Raw genomic sequence first — 18,277 nt, 5'->3', positions numbered from 1 at the left:
TTGTTAGATGTTAACATTTTTCTTAACAGAAATGTGATAGCCACACTGCATTTACTGAGTGAAAATATATTTATTTACTTACAGAATCAACAACATTCCATTGTGTTTTACTTCCCCACCCCTTCCAAGATGTACATAATAAATATAACCTGGACCCCCCCCCCCCCAATTGTCCAAGAAACAAACCACACTCAATATCATTGTTTCTGTTACCCTTTATATTCCATTGCATAAAAAAGGAATGACAATTGTAACATCTTGTAAGGAAATGAGGGGAATTACTAGTTCACTGAATAAAAAAAATTATTTCTGTGTAGCAATTTTACAGTAAAAATTTTGCAGATGCTGTTAGAATATTAAAAATACTTCCAGAAGCAACAATTTTAAAAAACAGACAAACAAAAGAAAGGGACACATTAAGTAACTGAGACTCATTTAAAGCTCAAAATTCCAAACATCCCAGTATTAAAATTCTACACAACTATAAATGTTATAGTATCAGCGATTAAAAATAACAGCAGGTGGAAAATGGCCAATTCCTTTTTTTATGTCAAGAATATCTTACTGCCACCTCAAGTCACTTTCAGATTTAAAAAAAAAAGAGGATCTCAGCCTGAATTTAAGTGTTCCCAGAAACCCAGTTCATGTTGAAACAGCTGAATTTTGCTCCTCCTTATATGTCAACCCTAATCTCTATTCAAGCAGTTTATCCCGTTTTAACACAATAAAGATCCTTTAAAGTTTTCAGTTCTTCGATCAGGGTCTTGTTTTGGTTTTCGAGGACTGCTACACGATTTTCCAGGCATTTAACATATTCCTTTTTCTTCCGTCGACATTCACGGGCTGCCTCTCTAAAATGGAAAAAGGTGTTTATAGTTCAACTGTAAGTTTGAGGATGTACCGCTTCAGACATAAATTACAAATGCCCTGACAGAGAATTTTCTTCATGTCATGTGTTACAACCTTATCAGTAGAAAGTATACAAGTAAAAAATATAGCAGAAAAAAGACACTTGTTAATCTGAAAAATTAAATATATGCTGTGCAAAATTTCCAATCACAAGAGTTTTCCTTTCCACTGTATGCAATTAATCAGCTTGTAAGGCATCAACAGATTGAATCTGGCTACTTGAAATATTTTGTAAGTTTAACATTAACATCTTATTTCCTATGAAAGTTATTTGATCATTTAAAGTCAAGTTGTTGGTCCGTATTTTAGTTTATCTAGTCTTAAATAATAAAACACCAGAGGCAGCAATATATTCCAAAAGGTAAAACCAATTACATTACAAAAACAATAAATAGTTCATCAGATAAAAAACCCCACAAATAGATACTCATAAGTAGTAAGAATACTTCAGCTGCTATACCATGACAGCCCACTAAAGTAAAAACTGTGTGTTGGAGTGAGAGAAAGAGAGAAATTGTGTTTACAAGTATAAATCTGACTTTAAAGACATTTAAAATATCTCTTACTGTTAAAACTACTACTGTATTCAAACTAAAACACATCTGAGTAATACATAATGTTCAGTGTACATCACTGCATTGATTTCTTTGAAAGCCAAATTTAAAATAAAGTTAGGTCAGTAGTCCTAGTCCTAGTTAAAGTGTATCTTGAATTCACCCTTTTCATGGTGAACAAAGACAAAGCTTTCCTCCCTAACTCTCGGAGTCCCTACTCCTCACCACTTCATTTACATTCTGCTCCTGCTGCTCCAACTTTGTCCTTCAACCCTGTCGTGGTCACTCTGACCAAGTTTACTAGAGCAGAAACAACAACAATTGGAGTCTGACTTCTGACAGCTAGGGTAGCACAAGTGCTTTGAAGACTTCAGTTGCAGAACAGCACCTTTCAACCCACTCTCTCAAGATTTAATATTCTCCAATAAACCTGTGCATATGAATACCATGTCAATCATGGCATGAATATGAACTTTAATATTTTACTCATGGTCGAGTCTTCTACCATCTCAATGTTGGGGAGAATTAGCTATTAAATGCACAAATAAGTGCTGTAATGGTCACTACTGTAGAATACAGGCTGAAATATCAGGAAAAATTAAACAAATAAAATGAAAAAAAGACATTGATGCATTCTGCTCGGAAAAAAAAACTTTGACAATATTAATACATTTTTTGTCCCTAAACAAAATTTATAGTGTTCAAATCTTATTAAAGGATCCGTTGGTAGCCGGTTAAACACATAACAATGAAATCAAGGCACAACAATGATAAAAACAGTTTTGGAGGAGATTTAAATCTGAGCAAAGGTAACAAGTAACTGATTAGCAGATCTGCATAAATGCATAAACCATGTTTTCTGGCTAAATCTGGTGCTCCATGTTTTTGCATGCAATTGGGATTCATTTATCTGGTATTTTCAATCATGATGAAAATGAAAGCATGATTCATTCAGCAAGAGGTTAGCCATTACAGCAATTACATTCAAAAAGGTGCTCAATTAACAGTATTTTTAATTGATCAATTTAACAGTGGAGTTTAATAATAAATAGATACTGTTTTATTATCTTCAGAGGCCCATCACATTTGAATGTTTCTGACAAAAATCTGTACAATTACCTGTTTTTGGCAAGCCTGATTTCCCTCTTCACTGTCGGATCGTCAGTCTTGCCCTGAGATTGTCCAACAGAAGAGGTCATAACAACGGTCTGAGGCAGGGAGACGGATGATGAAGCTGTTCGGATCTGGTATGTCTGTAGCTCTCCCCCTGCACCTGACGGAAACACAAGTCAAACTAACACATACTGTACCTATGACAAATGAATGTCTTAACTCTACAATCGCAACACCATTACCCTTCCTATTCTGATGTTTTTCCACTTAAACAACTGATTATATGAGAAATGTCATTTTTTTACACACGTCAGACGGCACTGACCTGCTGTCTGTCGGTGACGCCCCTTGACTACCGTTGTTAGGGGTCATAGGCCCGAGTGCCTTCTGAGGGTGCCCCTTGTGACGTAATGCGGCATGACTGCCAGCCAGACTGCCGGCTTTTTTTCAGCGATAAGGTTTTTAACCAATATCAATCTGAATATTAATCCATATATAAAGTGCATCGGATTATAAAGCGCACTGCTGGTTTACGAGAAAATTATAGGCTTTTAGGTGCACCTTACAGTGCGGAAAATACTGTAAGTTATTTCAGATGTAGTGACTGAACATATATACAACATTTTTCATCAAAGAATAGTTCAAAAAACATTTGGATATGTCAAAAATGGCAAAGCCATTGAAGACAACAAAACAAACAACAACAAAAATCAGAATCAATTTTTTGTCATCACTTCAGAATTATATCTAAAAAAAACATTTGACACTGAAAAGGATGGGAAAAAAACTAATGAGCAAAACTCTGTTGAACATTGAAAAATGTGAGGTGTTGAGCAACCTTTTAAAATATCCTGAAAAAGAAATTCTGAGACATTTAGATAGCTTTCATTACAAGTTGAAATGAGTTGCTCACCTTGTACAACAACCTGGTTGCTAGGCACAAGAATCTGTTGTCCATCAGGGGTTTGGGCATACTGAAGGACAGTGGTGCCTTGCTGGCCTCCACCAGAGTTGGCCATAGTGACAGCCTGCAGACCCTGAATACCCTCAGACCCTGGACTTGCCAGCTGGATTGTGCCATTAGGAGCTATAGTAACTAGAATAACATAGAAAATGGTAGACTGCATCAGAAGTGGATGAAGCACAGTTAAAATTTAGATTTAAGGTGACTAAGTTTACTACAATTGCAGACAATTATTTTTCCATTTGTTGATTTGTTTGTAGTTGTCTGATGAGCATGTAAACATAATAAGATAGAGACAGACAGATACTGCATTACTCCTATGCAGCTTGCATATATTCTTTACGTCAACATACACATACATTTTCAGACACTAAAGAAAGTTCATACTGTACTGGCCGCTGCTGGTCTGGTAGATGGGGGTTGTTGGTACTGTAACACCTGCCAATCCTGTAGAAGTTAGGCTGTTACTCTTTCCCTCAGCATGTGTCAGTTCTTCTGATGAAAGTTCATTTAGAATTTTTCTACAAGTTGAGAAGAGGAGGAAAATCACTTGAGTTAATAATCTTAGAAGACTTTGGTGTTGTGCCTGTGTGAACAGTTTTCTTTACCTGTATGACGGCCGTCTTGCCAATATTTCTCTTGTTTTTTGGGCCGTAACATCGCAGTCTGATGAGTCCTGTGAGTTTTCACTGTCTGTATCTGGGGCCTTGAAAGATGGAGGTGAATTAATCAGGTGCATATGAGTAATTGTTACAAATGGCACACTGATAGACAATTTCTACATTAAACTTAACAGAATATTCAAAGTAGAAAATTGTATCATCACAAAATAATAGCAGAATGACATATTTGGATAAACATGGCTAAAATGAAAAGAAAAAGATAAATAAAGTAATTATGAGATAAGCATCAAAGTGGCCTTTATAAACCACATGTGAAGGTTGTGAAGCATATGAAGCAGTGGGTAAACCAAACTCCATCAAACCTGTTTAGTAGATACGGTTGGATGTCAATGACCATTTACCATTTACTGGTTGGGTATAAAAGGGTGGAAAACCAGCTGGTCTCACCTGAGCAGTCTGTGCCTGAGGGGACTGAATGACTGATGACTGTGCAGACTGTATCACTCCATGAACCTGAAACTGACCGCCAGGCAGCTGTACAACAGCAACCGAAGAACCACCCAGGGACATCTAGAAAATACAAACAGGTATTTAAATCCACAAAATACAGTGTTTTACTTGTGTAAAAAAAAAACAAGAAAAAACAAGATTTAAAGATTCAGCCACAATTACTCATATGCACCTGATTAATCCAACTCAATCCTTCAAGACCTCAGATTTGACAGTGAAACTCACAGGACTCATCAAACCGTGAATGATCAGATCAATTTACCCAAAATACAGATCATCTGATGCCTACAAATATGTAGCCTTAGAGATAGTCAGAAGAAGAGGAAGTAGAATTAATCTTAACTGACTCCAGTTATTTTGTCTCACACACACACACACACACACACACACACACACACACACACACACACACACACACACACACACACACACATATACACACACACACACACACACACACACACACACACACACACACACACACACACACACACACAGGTGGTACAGGCCCATAAAACACACACACACACTCACTCACAAGGGGCCTGTAATGGGAGATAGAACAATATGCAGCTCCTTATTGCTGCGCCCAGTAAGCAAATTGTAGGGGGCCAGTGTCTTGCTCAAGGTAACTCGGAAGTATTCAGGAGGGGAACTGACACCTTCCACTAGTGGACTACGCTAATGCCACCCCAGTTACTGTAAATACTGAAGCTTTCAATCATCAACACGACAATACGGGAGTTCCAACGTCATGTACATACCCGATATTAACAATTGACAGCTGAGCTGATCATATGTAGTTAAGTCAGTAATGTCATACATGGCGTGAATAGATTTGGCTTGGCTTATTTGCTGAATTTGTTAAAAAAGTCTTCCTTTATATTGTGAAAATTCTGAACAACCTTGTATTAGTGACAGCCGTTTGACACAGTCGCTTTGTGTGACTTTTGTTTACGCTGAGATTGGTAGATCATTAAATAAAACAAAATTTCTCTTAGTGATAACAGGCATTATATGGACAATGAAAGCAGCATGCCTACTTAAAGAATTAAATCTCCATTCAGAAATCACATATTTAGAATTGTTTTATGAATGAATAGCATTTACACAAACCAACCTCATATGCTGAACAAAATAAAAGCCATACTAATGTGTTTTTTATTTTAAATATAAGCCTTCAAAATGTGTGAAGTAGTCTATTCATTGTCTATAACTATGTTAGTCTGGATAGTTTTTCGGCTAAGGGGATAAGGTACCTTCAAGTACCTCATCTTTCCCTGGATGTAGTCTAAAATGTAAGGGCAAGTTCTCAGTGCACAATGTTAAAACCTCAGCTATGGTTCTATTCATTGTGTCAGATCCAGCGTTACTGAAGAAATGAATCACAGCAGGATTAATAAGATTTATTTAATGGAAGGTCGTGACAGATGAGTCTACTGGTTACCTGCTGGGCTATCTGTGAGAAATGTGATGTTGTGACGGTAGTGGGAATGACGGTAGGCTGGGACTCGGTGCCATTGCTGCCCTGCTGTACGTCTTCCATAGTAACTGGGCACAAATAGATCAATTATCGTTTTAAATGGGCACTAACATTACACCAATGTTTATGGCGGGCTTGTCTGCCTGTAATATGTCGTGACTGCGCTACTCCGCTGTGGCCTGCGCGCTAATTTATCTCGTAATGTCACGTTTAAGAACTTTTTCACACAACCATAAGACGATATAAGAACGACGTCAAATTGAAGTTTCCTAAATTAACAAATTGCTTGTGCAAAAGTCACGGACGTGAGTTTTAAGTTGACCAAAAACCCACTTCCTCTTTGGTCCAATCGTGCCAGTCAATACAGCGTTAACACGGAGTTAATGGACACAGCTAGGCCCGACAGTCAACAGTTACCTTTTGAGGGCTTTCAATTTTACTAACTGTATTTTTGTGTGCAGACAGGTCCATCTCAGACAAACATATACGGTGGAAATAGCAAATAACGATTTAAGTTATTTACCCTACGTCATTAATATTATTGCTAGTTAATGGTTGCTAACCTTCAATTAATCGTACGTTAGCTAGTTTTAAATCTTTAACTGTTTTTTTTGGTAACTATTTCTGAACAACACAGAAGCCATGTTTCGTTACTCCGCTTCTCCAGATGGATGAGGTTTTGTGTCAGTGAGTAAATAATGTCTGGCTGTCACTGACACGCAAGTTACCGCGTCAATAGACGTCAGCGGAGGGTCCATTAAGCTAGCTACACCTTCCCTTTTCGTAAAACGCCGAGGAGTTGACGAAGCAACAGCCGCCATAGCCACCACAGCGGAGCAGCCAGCCGTAATATCACCACTCAGCCAGCAACACTTTACCTTTTTAGACCGTGTAACTGCTCTTGTTCACAGCGTGGACTTCTTGTATTTACTTTGTCACAATAAATACCTTGAAAAGTTACTTAGCGCTAATGGCTAGAAGCTAAAAATACGAAGATGTCAGCAAAAAAAAAAAAAAGGAGCATTTTTTTCAAAGGAAGTGGGCGGTGCCGTTTGAACACCGAGGCATTACGTAATCATTCGTGTGGGCGTGGCGAATCAACAGAGCGGAAGAGTCGCCGTTCACTTATTCAATGACTGGAGTTACTTATATGGGCTGACGGAAAAGTGTGGTCAATTTGAAAGGCAGCGGGAAGAAATCAGGAAGGGATGACAGAGACGACGCGATAGGGACAAAAACACAGACGCCAAAACACAAACGCCCCCAAAACTGAGAGTAGAATTTTATTTATTTATTTTGAGACTTTAATTTGACATCATTCAGTGAAAATAATCCTGACTCTATACACAAAAAGGTTTGATTATTGAATTTAGCCAGCAGAGAAACCCTTCAATGCTACTGTTCTCATCTCCTTGTTCATGAAATTCTGTTTTTATGTGCAATGAAAATTAAACTTCATTCATTCATTCATTTATATTTTGAGATTCTGAGTTTTCTTCCTTTGTCCTTGTCTATTATGACATAATAAATATCTAAGCACTATAAAGATGCAAGTTCTGTAATAATCTAAGTAAATCACGTTTCCCCTAATTTTCAAATATAAGGACACTGGAAGTGGTTAAATGCTTTTTATTCTGTTCTATTTTTACATGAAGTAGAAAAAAATGTACAACAAACTGAAATATAAAATAAAAGAGAATATTGGAAGGGGGTATGCCACCTTGATTTTTTTAACTGCATGACTTGAAACATTAAGATTCATTAGTGGATCTTTTACATCATGTTGCACTTTAGAATTCACCAAATAATGTGAAACATACCAAGAGTGAAGACACAAAATATTAATACAAAACTGAAAATAAATTCATAGTAGTACACTACTGTTAAAAGTTTATCAGCCATCTGTTCTTGGTTACAAAAATGCATGAGTTTCATGTATATTTCACAAGACTGTGCAAGGTCTATATTAAATTGCACTGTCATTAGTTTTGCATAGTGTAAGAGTGAAAAACCCAAGGATGCCTTCGTTAGCCTCACAACAAAGCAGGTAAATTTTGCTGATTATGTTTGCAAGGCCAGCCATTCTCATTTTGTTTTGATGTTTATCTGTATCGTATGTCTATTATTTACAGACTGCAACAAGGGAACACCCAGCCCGGCCCTGTGCAGTGAGTTTCCTGAATTTTTTATTCCATGCATGCATATCTTCCCCACTTGCACATGGAAATGAGATATTCTTCAAGCTGATTTCCTCTTGTGCTCGGAGTTGTGGAGTTCTGCAGATGTGATGAAAGCTCAGATGTACTGATATTTCTGTTTTTATTTTGAAATGGGCTCAAAACTGCTCAAAACCAAATGGCAAGCATTATATTTTTCACTAATCATTTTAATTTAACATAAGGCGGGGATAGCATATTCCTGTCGCTCTTGAAAAGACTGAACTTTTTTCTAATACGGTATTGAGGGGTTTTTTTATGTTAAGGTTGGACAAATGCAAACATAAAAAAGAACTATTTACATGTTGACATTAATGGTTTATGCATTAAAATGAAATACAAATAACGTACAAATTATGGCAAAGAGTACAAGGAAAGATATTAGGAAACCAAATACATTTTGCAAACACAACTTTTTATAGTTACATTACTTGCAAGTCAATGGTGATGGTGCGGCTCAGCTTTGCAACTGCATTGACGAATGCCCATACCTCCAGTGACTATATACAGGAAATAATCCTGATACGTGTTGACTGACCTCTTTTGCTCCCAGGCTTACAGTACCAAGAAAATTCCTGTTGGAACTCAATGTAATTTATTACAGTACTGCACATAAACAAAACAAGTTTTGAATGCACTTTGTGCACAGAGAAAAGAAAAGCTGAAAATAGATCTGCTATGTAATTATAAGGAGAGGGAGGAAGTACTGAGTAAAAGTACAATGGCAATGGCTATTGGACGAACACTAATGGATCTGTTTTATTCAGGTTTTTACCTGGTAGCCTGAAAACAGTCAGATTTTGGTTTTAGCCTTCTCCTTGCATTAATTTTAATTTCATTTGGCCAAAAGGAAAAGTTCCTGCAATTAACAGTGATAGCCCTCCTAGTAAATTCTAAAAGCTCCTCAAGCAGGAATCCACAAAATAATATATTCTCCTGAACCATTTGTAAAATGCCTCATTGTTATAATAAAATAGAAATTTTTTTAGTGAAAGTGCAATCTTGTAGCTATCCTGACTAACAATGTTTTTATAGATATTCAATATTACCTTCCATTCTCCTAAAGGGATATTCCACTTTGAAAGTACTGTCAAAAATGTTAAATCTTATTTACAGTTTCGTTTATGCTACCGTTACCTCCCAGATTAATCGTTCAGAATCCACCGAGAGACAAGTCAAGCATCTATACATTTATATGATTGAAAATATTTACACATTAACATACAGTATCTAAAATACAACCTCTCTAGGTACATATAGAGAATATGGCCCGTTTCCTCTTTTACTTTAAATCCTTTGGATATCTGTCAGGGTTTGCATTATGAGTTAAAACCAAATGAGACTAAAGAGCCATCAATGTCAAATTCATTCATACTAAGACAGGAATGTTTAGCTGAACATTAATAAGGCAGGACTTATATTTGAGCAGGAAAGATTCAAATGTCTATTTGGCTTCATTATTACAGATCAACATAAGCTGTTTAAATAAAGTGCACAAACAGAGACTGGCTACACTTGGTTTGCTTTCTTCTGCCCATGTCTTGTATCCTTGTTAGAAAAGAGTCAGCACGTGCACTTGTGCGCATTTGTTGAAATCTGCATGTAAAAATATTTCAAGTTGTTGATTGATGAGGATATTAGAAGCTTTTGGAATCTGTGTGGATCAACAAGGTACATTTTTATGAGGTTGGTGATGGGTAGGTACAGAATAAGATGGATTTACATACATTTATGTAGAACTAATTCACAAGTGATTTTATGTGTCATTTTATCACCTCCATAAAAAAGTGCAACAGGGTTTTTTTTTCCCTCTTTGCCACATGCAATACATGTTTCTTCATGGTTTTATAAAACACAGTGAGCAACTCCAGACATGGCAGGTCCAGTCACAGACATGAGGTGGACAAGATATGCTGGTGACACACAGCTGGGTGGCAGAACATGTGGTTTATTCTTTTCCTTTCCACCTTTTGCTTTTTACTGTACTGTAGGCTGAGAAAGCCCAGACTGACACAAGCTCACATATTGTAGGCGACATAAATGGGGTCCAGCTGATCAGCGAGGAAAGAGTCACGAAGGTGCATGCGTTGCTTCTCTCCCCTGGAGTTGATGGGTATAATCCCAGGGTCCACTATAACGACCACTCCCACAATTAGGTGGTGCTCCTCCAGGACCACATTGGTTATCAGAGGCACCAGATCCAGTGCATCCTGCTCTGAACCACACAGCTCCGACACCACCACCAGCAGGTTGGTCCATGTAAACACAGCACTGTAAAGTACGACAACAGATTGATTTAATCCATTTTTTGCCGTTGTCATGGAATACAAATATACAGGGATTAATGTGATGTCAAAAGCACTGACAATAAATCAGCTACATACAGTTAAAGTAATACTAAGCATGTCTGTATAGCCAGATCATTCTCACCTCTCGGCAATACTGCGGTGAGCCCGAGACACAGAGGTTTCGATGTCGATTGGGTGGTAGCGCAGCCCTCTTAGCTCCAAGGTCTCATCCAGTGAGCCCACCACAAAGAGAGCGTCATGTCGATCTGAGCACAAAAGTGAGGGAAGCACAATGTACAACAGCAATTGCTGTGCTCACTTCAATTCAACAGTTCAAGGTTTTCATCATATGATTTTCCCTTGTACATTTTATTCAAAACCCAAAATCTTTCTCACTTTAAACTCAACAAGAGAGGCTGAATTAATCTCGACTTGTCTCTGTATTTACCCCCACTGGCATCCAGTAGCTCAGTCCTCTTCACAAAACCCAGATATCCCGTCCTGGCCCATAAGGTCAGTGGGTCTCCAAAGCTGAGCTTGGTGTTGAAGTGGTTAGCCTGAAGACTCTCCTCTCCATAGATGGTGTAGTATCCGCTGGCACTGTGAGGGCTGTTCACCCAGATCTAAGACAAAAAGCACACAGCTGGTTTCACACAGACAAAGGCTTTACCTTGACGATCATGATGATGAATCTGTTATGGCTTCCTCTCACCTCTCCAAGATGAGAATCACCCAGTGGACCTCTTGTCTCTGGATTTACAATTATCACACGAACACCTGGTAATATCTGTAGATTAAGCAACAGGCACTGTCAACTTGTACCAGTTTTTGTCATAATTTATTAACAGAATATTACAGGTAGTAGCTTACCTTGCCAGACTCCATCAGCGGAAGACTCTGTGGTGCTCCTCTTTCCACCAGCCTCACCCTGAAAAGTCATACAAAAGCATGCATACACAAGCATTCATCCAAAGAAGAAAACAGTACCTTTTTGTTAGACATCCAACTAAATAGATGAATATTCTCCATAGCATCTCAAGTATCTGATATTTATTGATCACAGTTGCTGGGTTTATGTAAGATTTTCATTGCCTGCACCAAAGAGCTGTTCACTGTTCCTTCAATGTGATTAGAGGAGACTTGGGTTAATATGGCTTTTTAGTTTAATATAATCAAATATATTTGACGTTTTTGCTTTAGAAAAAAATCCCATTAAAAAAGAGACTATACATTGCAGTAGAGTAATCCTTTGTTACTCGTGGTTAATGTGTTCCAGAACCATCCACAAAAAATGAAATTCTGTGATACACAGAATTATTATTTACAGTAATTTAAATGTTCATGAACCCTCCCCACACTGATATTAAACCACCTTCCATCTGTATTACCTTTTCCCAGACTATTATAGACTGTTTAAAGCACTTATGTGTCTCAGAGAAGTGCGCTGGGTTCCATGAATCTCAGAATCTCGAAGCCAATACAATGCGTGTACGGTATCACGTGACTACCTACTAAAAATCAGCAATGTAGAGAAGCTGGGTATCTTGAAGCGCGAATAAGCGAGGGATTACTGTATAGCAGCCCTGATATAAAAGTACTTTATTTCAAAAACCTGCATTTATGATAAATATTCTGCAGTTGAAGAGATCCATGATTTTCTACCTGTCGTGACGGAGAGACTTCATGTCCACGTAAACTGTGCAGGGATCAGGACCAGTGGTGCCCTGCAACACAAAGAACAGATGCAAACCTAAACTGGTTCTTAAGGTGTGCAACTATGTAAAGCCTGCTAGGATTGGTTGGTGTACCTGCAGACAGATGGCCAGGTTGACCCTGGAACCAAAAGCAGTGCTGACGGCTCTGGACGACAGTCCAACATCCTTAAAAAGCTTGGAGAAGGAATGTGAGAGAGAAAGGCGAGGACGTTCCTCTGCGATCACCACGCAACTCCGCACGCAAGAGAGGTTTACTCCACGGGCCTAAAATAATGATATAATAGCACAGCAATCACAGGAGACGTAGTTATTTATATGTTTTTTCTGTATATTTTACTTTTAAATAGTTCACTATATTTTCCTGCTTGTACTACAATACAGGACCTGTGAGCAGTTCACAGTTTGATATTAGTTCCTTCAGTTGAAGCATCTGATCCTTCAACAACTAGAGTTAGAGGAAAGATCGGGCCTAAAAACTCCAGCCCAACCCGACCCGAGCCCGAGGGTATTAAAGCCCTACCCAACCCGACCCGAACGTAATTACTGACATTTTGAGCCCGACCCGGCTCATAATCCAAGGATTTGGGCTTAAGATCTTACCTCTACTTTCAGTGCGTACGATCGGAAAGGTAAAGTGACAGGACAAAATACAGCTGATGCATGGAGGGAACTGAGCAGGTATTGTAGATGGATGTTTCTCATACAGCACCTTCTGTTTTACCTAAATTATATATTTTATAAGGGTATTCCTTAATTTAATATCCATAGATCGTTTGAGATACATAATGTATAAATATGTATTTATTTTAAAAGTTCAGGCCGGGTCGGGCTTGGATCATAAGATCTTAAGCCCGAGCCCGACCCAAACGTAATTCCTGACTTTTCAAGCTCGACCCGGCCCGAATTTCAGGTCGGGCCAGGCTTGGACTCGGGCTCGGGCTAAAGGTCATACCTCTAACTAGAGTCACTCATGGTTCTCGTTCTGTGCACACATCCCTCACCTTGAGTAAGTCCGTCTGAGTGCCCAGGCCTTTAGTGCAGAGCTCCATCACGGAGTAGGAGCAGAAGGTGTCTCTGATGCGGTACTGACTGAGTGTGCTCAGCCACAGGGACAAGCAGCTCTCCAACTCAAACGGAGGAATCAGGATGGACTGGTGACCTGAGTAAACGCTAAAAATAGAAGACATCGAGGGTAGTTAGAGGATGAAGGGATGAGGAACAACTCAGCAGAGGCTGTCGTGGGTGTTGCTTGTTCGGTGTTTTACTGTACCTTGCGAGGCACCATAAAACAAAGCCCAGACCGCAGTATGGATCCAAGCAGATGGCTATTTGACGAGAGGAGTACAGTTCACACTGCAGCTTTATAGAGCGGCAAAGTGCACTGACTGCTGCATGAGAAATCTGTGACAAACCAAACAGAAAACAGGATGATTGTGAATTCAAAGGAAAGTGTCGTTCCGAGAATGGCTTTTTCTGACTCTATTCCTCATCTACTGACATTTTGACAGCAAGTTTTTATTGGTTTCTACTTTCTCATGTATTTTGCATCTCATCGCAAAAACTTGTTTTGTAATGTAATATAGACTCAGAGGCTGGAACCACCCAGAGATGATGGATCTGACTCCAGAACAATGTCACAACATCAGGAGAGTCATCAGCATGAACACTGGAATTTTGTCCTGTTCACTTAATGAGGGTTTATTTTATTTAGGAAGAGATAATGGTTGGAAGCATAAATGGAGAGAACATTACTCCGCCGCTTGCCCTCAACAAATGACCCAAGTGTGATGCTGTGGAGACATCTCTGGTAACCACAAAACATTACTTATCATCACAGGCACAATCTTACTGTTCGGTGTTATGGATGTGGCTGTTCAGTACACGATGTTCATCATGTTTATAACAAAAAGCTTCCACCAGTCTGTTGTTGCCCTTTCTTTAAGAAGTTTGATGAAAGACAATGCCTCATGAACATTCTGATCTTGAAATGATAAATAAATTTCTTTTTTTTCCTCTAAAATAAAAGATATTAAATATTCAATCTCCTATAGAACTGCTTTGCTCTCCTGTGTAAAATACCCTGCTTTTCAGCTGCTAAATGTGAAAAAGTGTGCACCATCAGAAGGTAATTTTAAGATGTTCACTGGGTTCATGGCAGCTTCATGTTGAAAATGACAGAGATATGGGACTGGGATCAAAAAGAAAACAGCAATATTTAATCATGGATCTCATGTCTCACCTTAACCCCTGTAAGCATGCCTGTAGTGGAAACACTGAAGTCCAGATAAGCAATCATCTCTGCTGTAGGCGGTTTGTAGATCTGTGGGGGCCGACGGCGAGGAAGGTCATCTGTGAACAAGAACAGCTAACATTTTTAAAGAGGGGAAAGTAAATATTGACTCATATTTCATACTGATGTGATACCGCAAACACTACTCATTACCAGATTGTTTTCACAGGCTCAATCATGCATCTCACATAGTGGTAGTAAGAAAGGGCTACAAACACACACTGAGTTATTCTGGGAATTAGTGAAGCTTTCCAGAGACTTTTCTACTTCCTGTTTATCCGAATGCTGACTGACCTGAACTGACCTCAATTTCACTGGTCATGGTAAAATGTCACACTATCATAGCTTACTGCGACACAAGGAAAAGGTCACTTTAATTGTTATTAGTGACACTAGTGGGTTTCCTACTATAAAGAGTCTGAATGCCTGCTTTACAAAGACAGGTCCTGATTTATATAACCTGTATCGATGATTGTTGGCCATGTTTTAATGTTCACAGAGGCAGCAGCCTCTTTGGAGCGCAGAGTCCTCATGAGATGCTGAGTGGTTAGAATACAGGCCGCTTTACTGACCTGGAAAGAAAGCACAAAAATGAATCATCTGAATGGAAAAGGCTGCCAGTACAATCTGAAAAGAATGGGACAATGACTGACAAAAAACAGTCAGGAGCACACATGAACACAACATGATGTATATTCATGTAGCTCAACAGACGTTAAGCTTTTGAAGCAGATGCAGATAGAAATTTGAGGATGAAAATTTTGGAAACGGAATTTTTCTTTTTTAATAGAACATGAACAAACATTTCCACAGGGATCCCCCAGCTTTTATTTTGAAACTTGTTATGATGGGTTTGTGGTGACTGGAATGTTTCACAGAAAATCCAAACCAAATCTGGCTAAATAATAACATATTAAAAAGTTATTTTCAGAAGCGGGGTCATTATGAGAGGCTCAAAGTCCAATATCTCTAAAGTACTAGATATTAGGATTAAATGAAAAACAAATGTTTTCTGGTCTCTACATATACATACATTTCAAATACAGTATATTTGGACATCTTGCAGACATGAGAAATTATATCAAAAAGAGTATAATATCGGACTAATATGGTACCATAAAGTAATAGCATGTAAAATACAGCATATATACTTACATCAATAATCATACGAACAGTAGGCAGTGTGGCTGCAAGGTTCTGAGGGTGTGGAGGTCTGACATTTACAGGAACACAACCAGCGTACAGACAGCCATAAAAGGCAGCTATCAAATCAATGCCTGTGAGAAGTTTAGAGTAACAAGACCAGTTTTAATAAATGGAGAATAATTAAACACATCACACAAGAATCAATCTTAGTGGGTGGTATTAATATGTAAATGCAGACAGGAGATTAGAGGTCAAACCCACTCGGAGAATAGAGCAGCACTACGTTCTCTCCAGTGTTGATGCTGCCTTTTTCAGTGAGCGCTGCAGCTATCTTTTCTGCTCGCTTGTGAAGCTGCACACAGGTTGCAGTGCTTACTGCTACCCCCTGATACACAGGAATAATGCACAGTGATTATAGTGATTACCTGCATTTCAGTCAAAATATTTATCACATAGATCAGTTTGGTACCTTGGCATTAAGAAGAACAAAGAGGACATGGTCTGGGTCTGTCTGTGCTCTCCAGTGTAAAGCTTCTGTCAAATACTGATGCTGCAATACAAAGAATAAACTAGTTAGATGCATGTTCTATCTCAAGGCACGTGCCAGTCATTTCTATACACACAACCATGGAGGGCGTAAACAGGGATGAGGTTTGTGCCGATGGACAGACTTCATATCACAAAAATAAAACAAATTAAAATTGTAATCTTTAAAACTATTTTGTCTGGTGTAATTTTAACGTTTTAACAAGAAACACAATAAATACCACAATGCAACATATTTTACAGATGTCCTGAATGAACAAAAGAGTGGAGAAGATGGCATAAGGGGGCCATGTTTCTTACCATCACAGTGGGCCACATACAGAGCTACATCCACAGGAGACGAGAGCAGAAAGAGAGATTTTTTTCACATCAGTAACGCTGAGTCGGGCCGTTCTTACACTGGCAGAGGAAAGTCTTCAAAGTTTTTACTCTTCTAATCAGGATTGGGTAGCAACAGACTAAAATGATTTATTAATATATATTATGTATATATATTATAAGTTACTCTTCCAGGGGTTATTTGACTTATTTAAATTCAAAAAAAATTCCTATTCTGATTTTTTAATAAAGATGAATGAATGAATGTGAAAAGCTCTGCTGCATTCAGAAGCAAAATACTGCTCTCAAGTTTCCATTTTGTAAACGGCAACTTTCGTTTAATTGCAATGGTTTTTATACCCTTTGTATTTAAGTATGAGTAAAAGCTCCTTCTTTGTGACAAGAGCAGTCATCTGTGTGTCCTGTGATTAAAAAAGCCACAGTCAGCAAAAAAATGTACAGCAACTTTTGTGTCTGTATCCGGTGTCTGTATCTTGCCTCGTTAGCAACATTTAAATATTTGACATGAAGTATTCCATAATAGATTCCTTTTTCATACTATACTGACATTAGTATGACAAACATTTCATTCATTTATCTGATTGGACACTGGTCATGACACACTGCAGGCTCTGGGTTCCTGCTGTTTCAAATGGGGAGTCATGTGACACAGAATAAACGGCTGAGCATAATGAGTTATAACAGTGGTCATAATACCTTCCTGACAAGATCCTGGTCTTCGATCATGCCAAGGTCTCTGCCTGCAGCCTGGGCAATCCTTTTCCCTGCCACCAGGTTACCGACCATCACGGATGCTGGACCTACACCAACTGCACACAAAATAGAATATGAAAAATAGATGAGTGAAAAAAACAGCTTTAGTTACAAAACTACCCTCACAGGTCAAGTTTATGAAAAAGATCTAATTTCTGCCATTCTACCTCAGGCTACAAGTCTTGACCTAACTGGATAGTACAAATACTAGACAGCATTATTAGTTTGTGAAATATTGTGCAAGATAACAAAACTTCACAATGGGTTGGATGCTGTATCACGCAAAAGTGTCTGCAGTGCAGCAGAACACAGGAACTTTTATTTTAGATTGATTTAAGGGACCACATTTCCAATTCACACATTACTTATGAACACATTGCTAATAAGTTGTCCTACTTTTGCTACTTTAGTTGCTACTTTAGCGCAGCAGAAAAGAGCTCACTACACATTTAATGAGCCTCATTTAAAGATGTGCTTCGTTACCAGGCTGCTTCTGACGGGGTTTGGGTAGGTTTGTGACACATGTATGGGGACACATCAGTATGTTGCAGGGGTGCAGGTTGCCATCTAAGAAGAACTGCTTGGCGTCAGAGATGTGGATTCCACCCAGGGGCGTTTTAGGTAACGTGTTGGCTGGAACCAGAGCCAGACAGTAGAGGCCCACCTGATGGATGCTGTCGATAGCCTACAGAGGAAGCCAGACATTAAAGGTATTTGCAAAGTGGGAAATGTATTTAAAGGGTAAAAAAAATCTGGTTTTAGGGAAATGCCAGATCCACATAATAATTCTGATTTTTGTTGGCAAATACTGAATGGAAATCCTCAGTA

At 38.6% G+C, this 18,277-nt stretch overlaps 2 protein-coding genes across 5 annotated transcripts in view; both read right to left on the bottom strand.

Annotated features, from left to right (window-relative positions):
* Positions 1-162: 162 nt before the first annotated feature.
* On the bottom strand, positions 163-7,637 carry atf1 (activating transcription factor 1). Of its 3 annotated transcripts, none has more exons than XM_068316017.1 (7): positions 6,121-6,234; positions 4,611-4,733; positions 4,149-4,246; positions 3,928-4,061; positions 3,490-3,672; positions 2,583-2,730; positions 163-851 (listed from the first exon to the last, which is right to left on the bottom strand). In XM_068316017.1, the coding sequence occupies exons 1-7, from the start codon at positions 6,217-6,219 to the stop codon at positions 707-709; spliced, it is 930 nt and encodes a 309-aa protein (XP_068172118.1). In that variant the 5' UTR covers positions 6,220-6,234; the 3' UTR covers positions 163-706. The 3 variants fall into 3 exon arrangements, with proteins under 3 accessions (XP_068172118.1, XP_068172117.1, XP_068172119.1); XM_068316016.1 differs by having other exon boundaries at positions 165-851; positions 2,583-2,736; XM_068316018.1 differs by lacking the exon at positions 6,121-6,234 and adding an exon at positions 7,035-7,637 and having other exon boundaries at positions 170-851; positions 2,583-2,736.
* Positions 7,638-7,769: 132 nt separating this feature from the next.
* The window catches only part of dip2bb (disco-interacting protein 2 homolog Bb), a 37,101-nt gene continuing 26,593 nt past the window's right edge, over positions 7,770-18,277 (bottom strand). The window contains exons 23-39 of one of the 2 annotated variants that reach the window (XM_068316014.1): positions 17,933-18,134; positions 17,393-17,505; positions 16,658-16,681; positions 16,281-16,361; positions 16,073-16,196; positions 15,821-15,942; positions 15,126-15,237; positions 14,615-14,724; positions 13,646-13,776; positions 13,377-13,545; positions 12,469-12,639; positions 12,323-12,384; positions 11,531-11,588; positions 11,373-11,447; positions 11,109-11,283; positions 10,803-10,926; positions 7,770-10,643 (exon numbers count right to left, since the gene is read on the bottom strand). In XM_068316014.1, coding sequence (XP_068172115.1) covers positions 10,391-10,643; positions 10,803-10,926; positions 11,109-11,283; positions 11,373-11,447; positions 11,531-11,588; positions 12,323-12,384; positions 12,469-12,639; positions 13,377-13,545; positions 13,646-13,776; positions 14,615-14,724; positions 15,126-15,237; positions 15,821-15,942; positions 16,073-16,196; positions 16,281-16,361; positions 16,658-16,681; positions 17,393-17,505; positions 17,933-18,134 — 2,106 coding nt within the window. In that variant the 3' untranslated portion in view covers positions 7,770-10,390. The remainder of the gene's footprint in view (positions 10,644-10,802; positions 10,927-11,108; positions 11,284-11,372; positions 11,448-11,530; positions 11,589-12,322; positions 12,385-12,468; positions 12,640-13,376; positions 13,546-13,645; positions 13,777-14,614; positions 14,725-15,125; positions 15,238-15,820; positions 15,943-16,072; positions 16,197-16,280; positions 16,362-16,657; positions 16,682-17,392; positions 17,506-17,932; positions 18,135-18,277) is intronic. The other variant, XM_068316015.1, reaches the window with a different exon arrangement.

The sequence above is a fragment of the Antennarius striatus genome, chromosome 5 (genome assembly GCF_040054535.1).
Source record: "Antennarius striatus isolate MH-2024 chromosome 5, ASM4005453v1, whole genome shotgun sequence".
Classification (NCBI taxonomy): Eukaryota; Metazoa; Chordata; class Actinopteri; order Lophiiformes; family Antennariidae; genus Antennarius; species Antennarius striatus.
The sequence above is the reverse complement of the archived record's forward strand: the minus strand, read 5'-3'. Positions and strand labels throughout refer to the sequence as shown.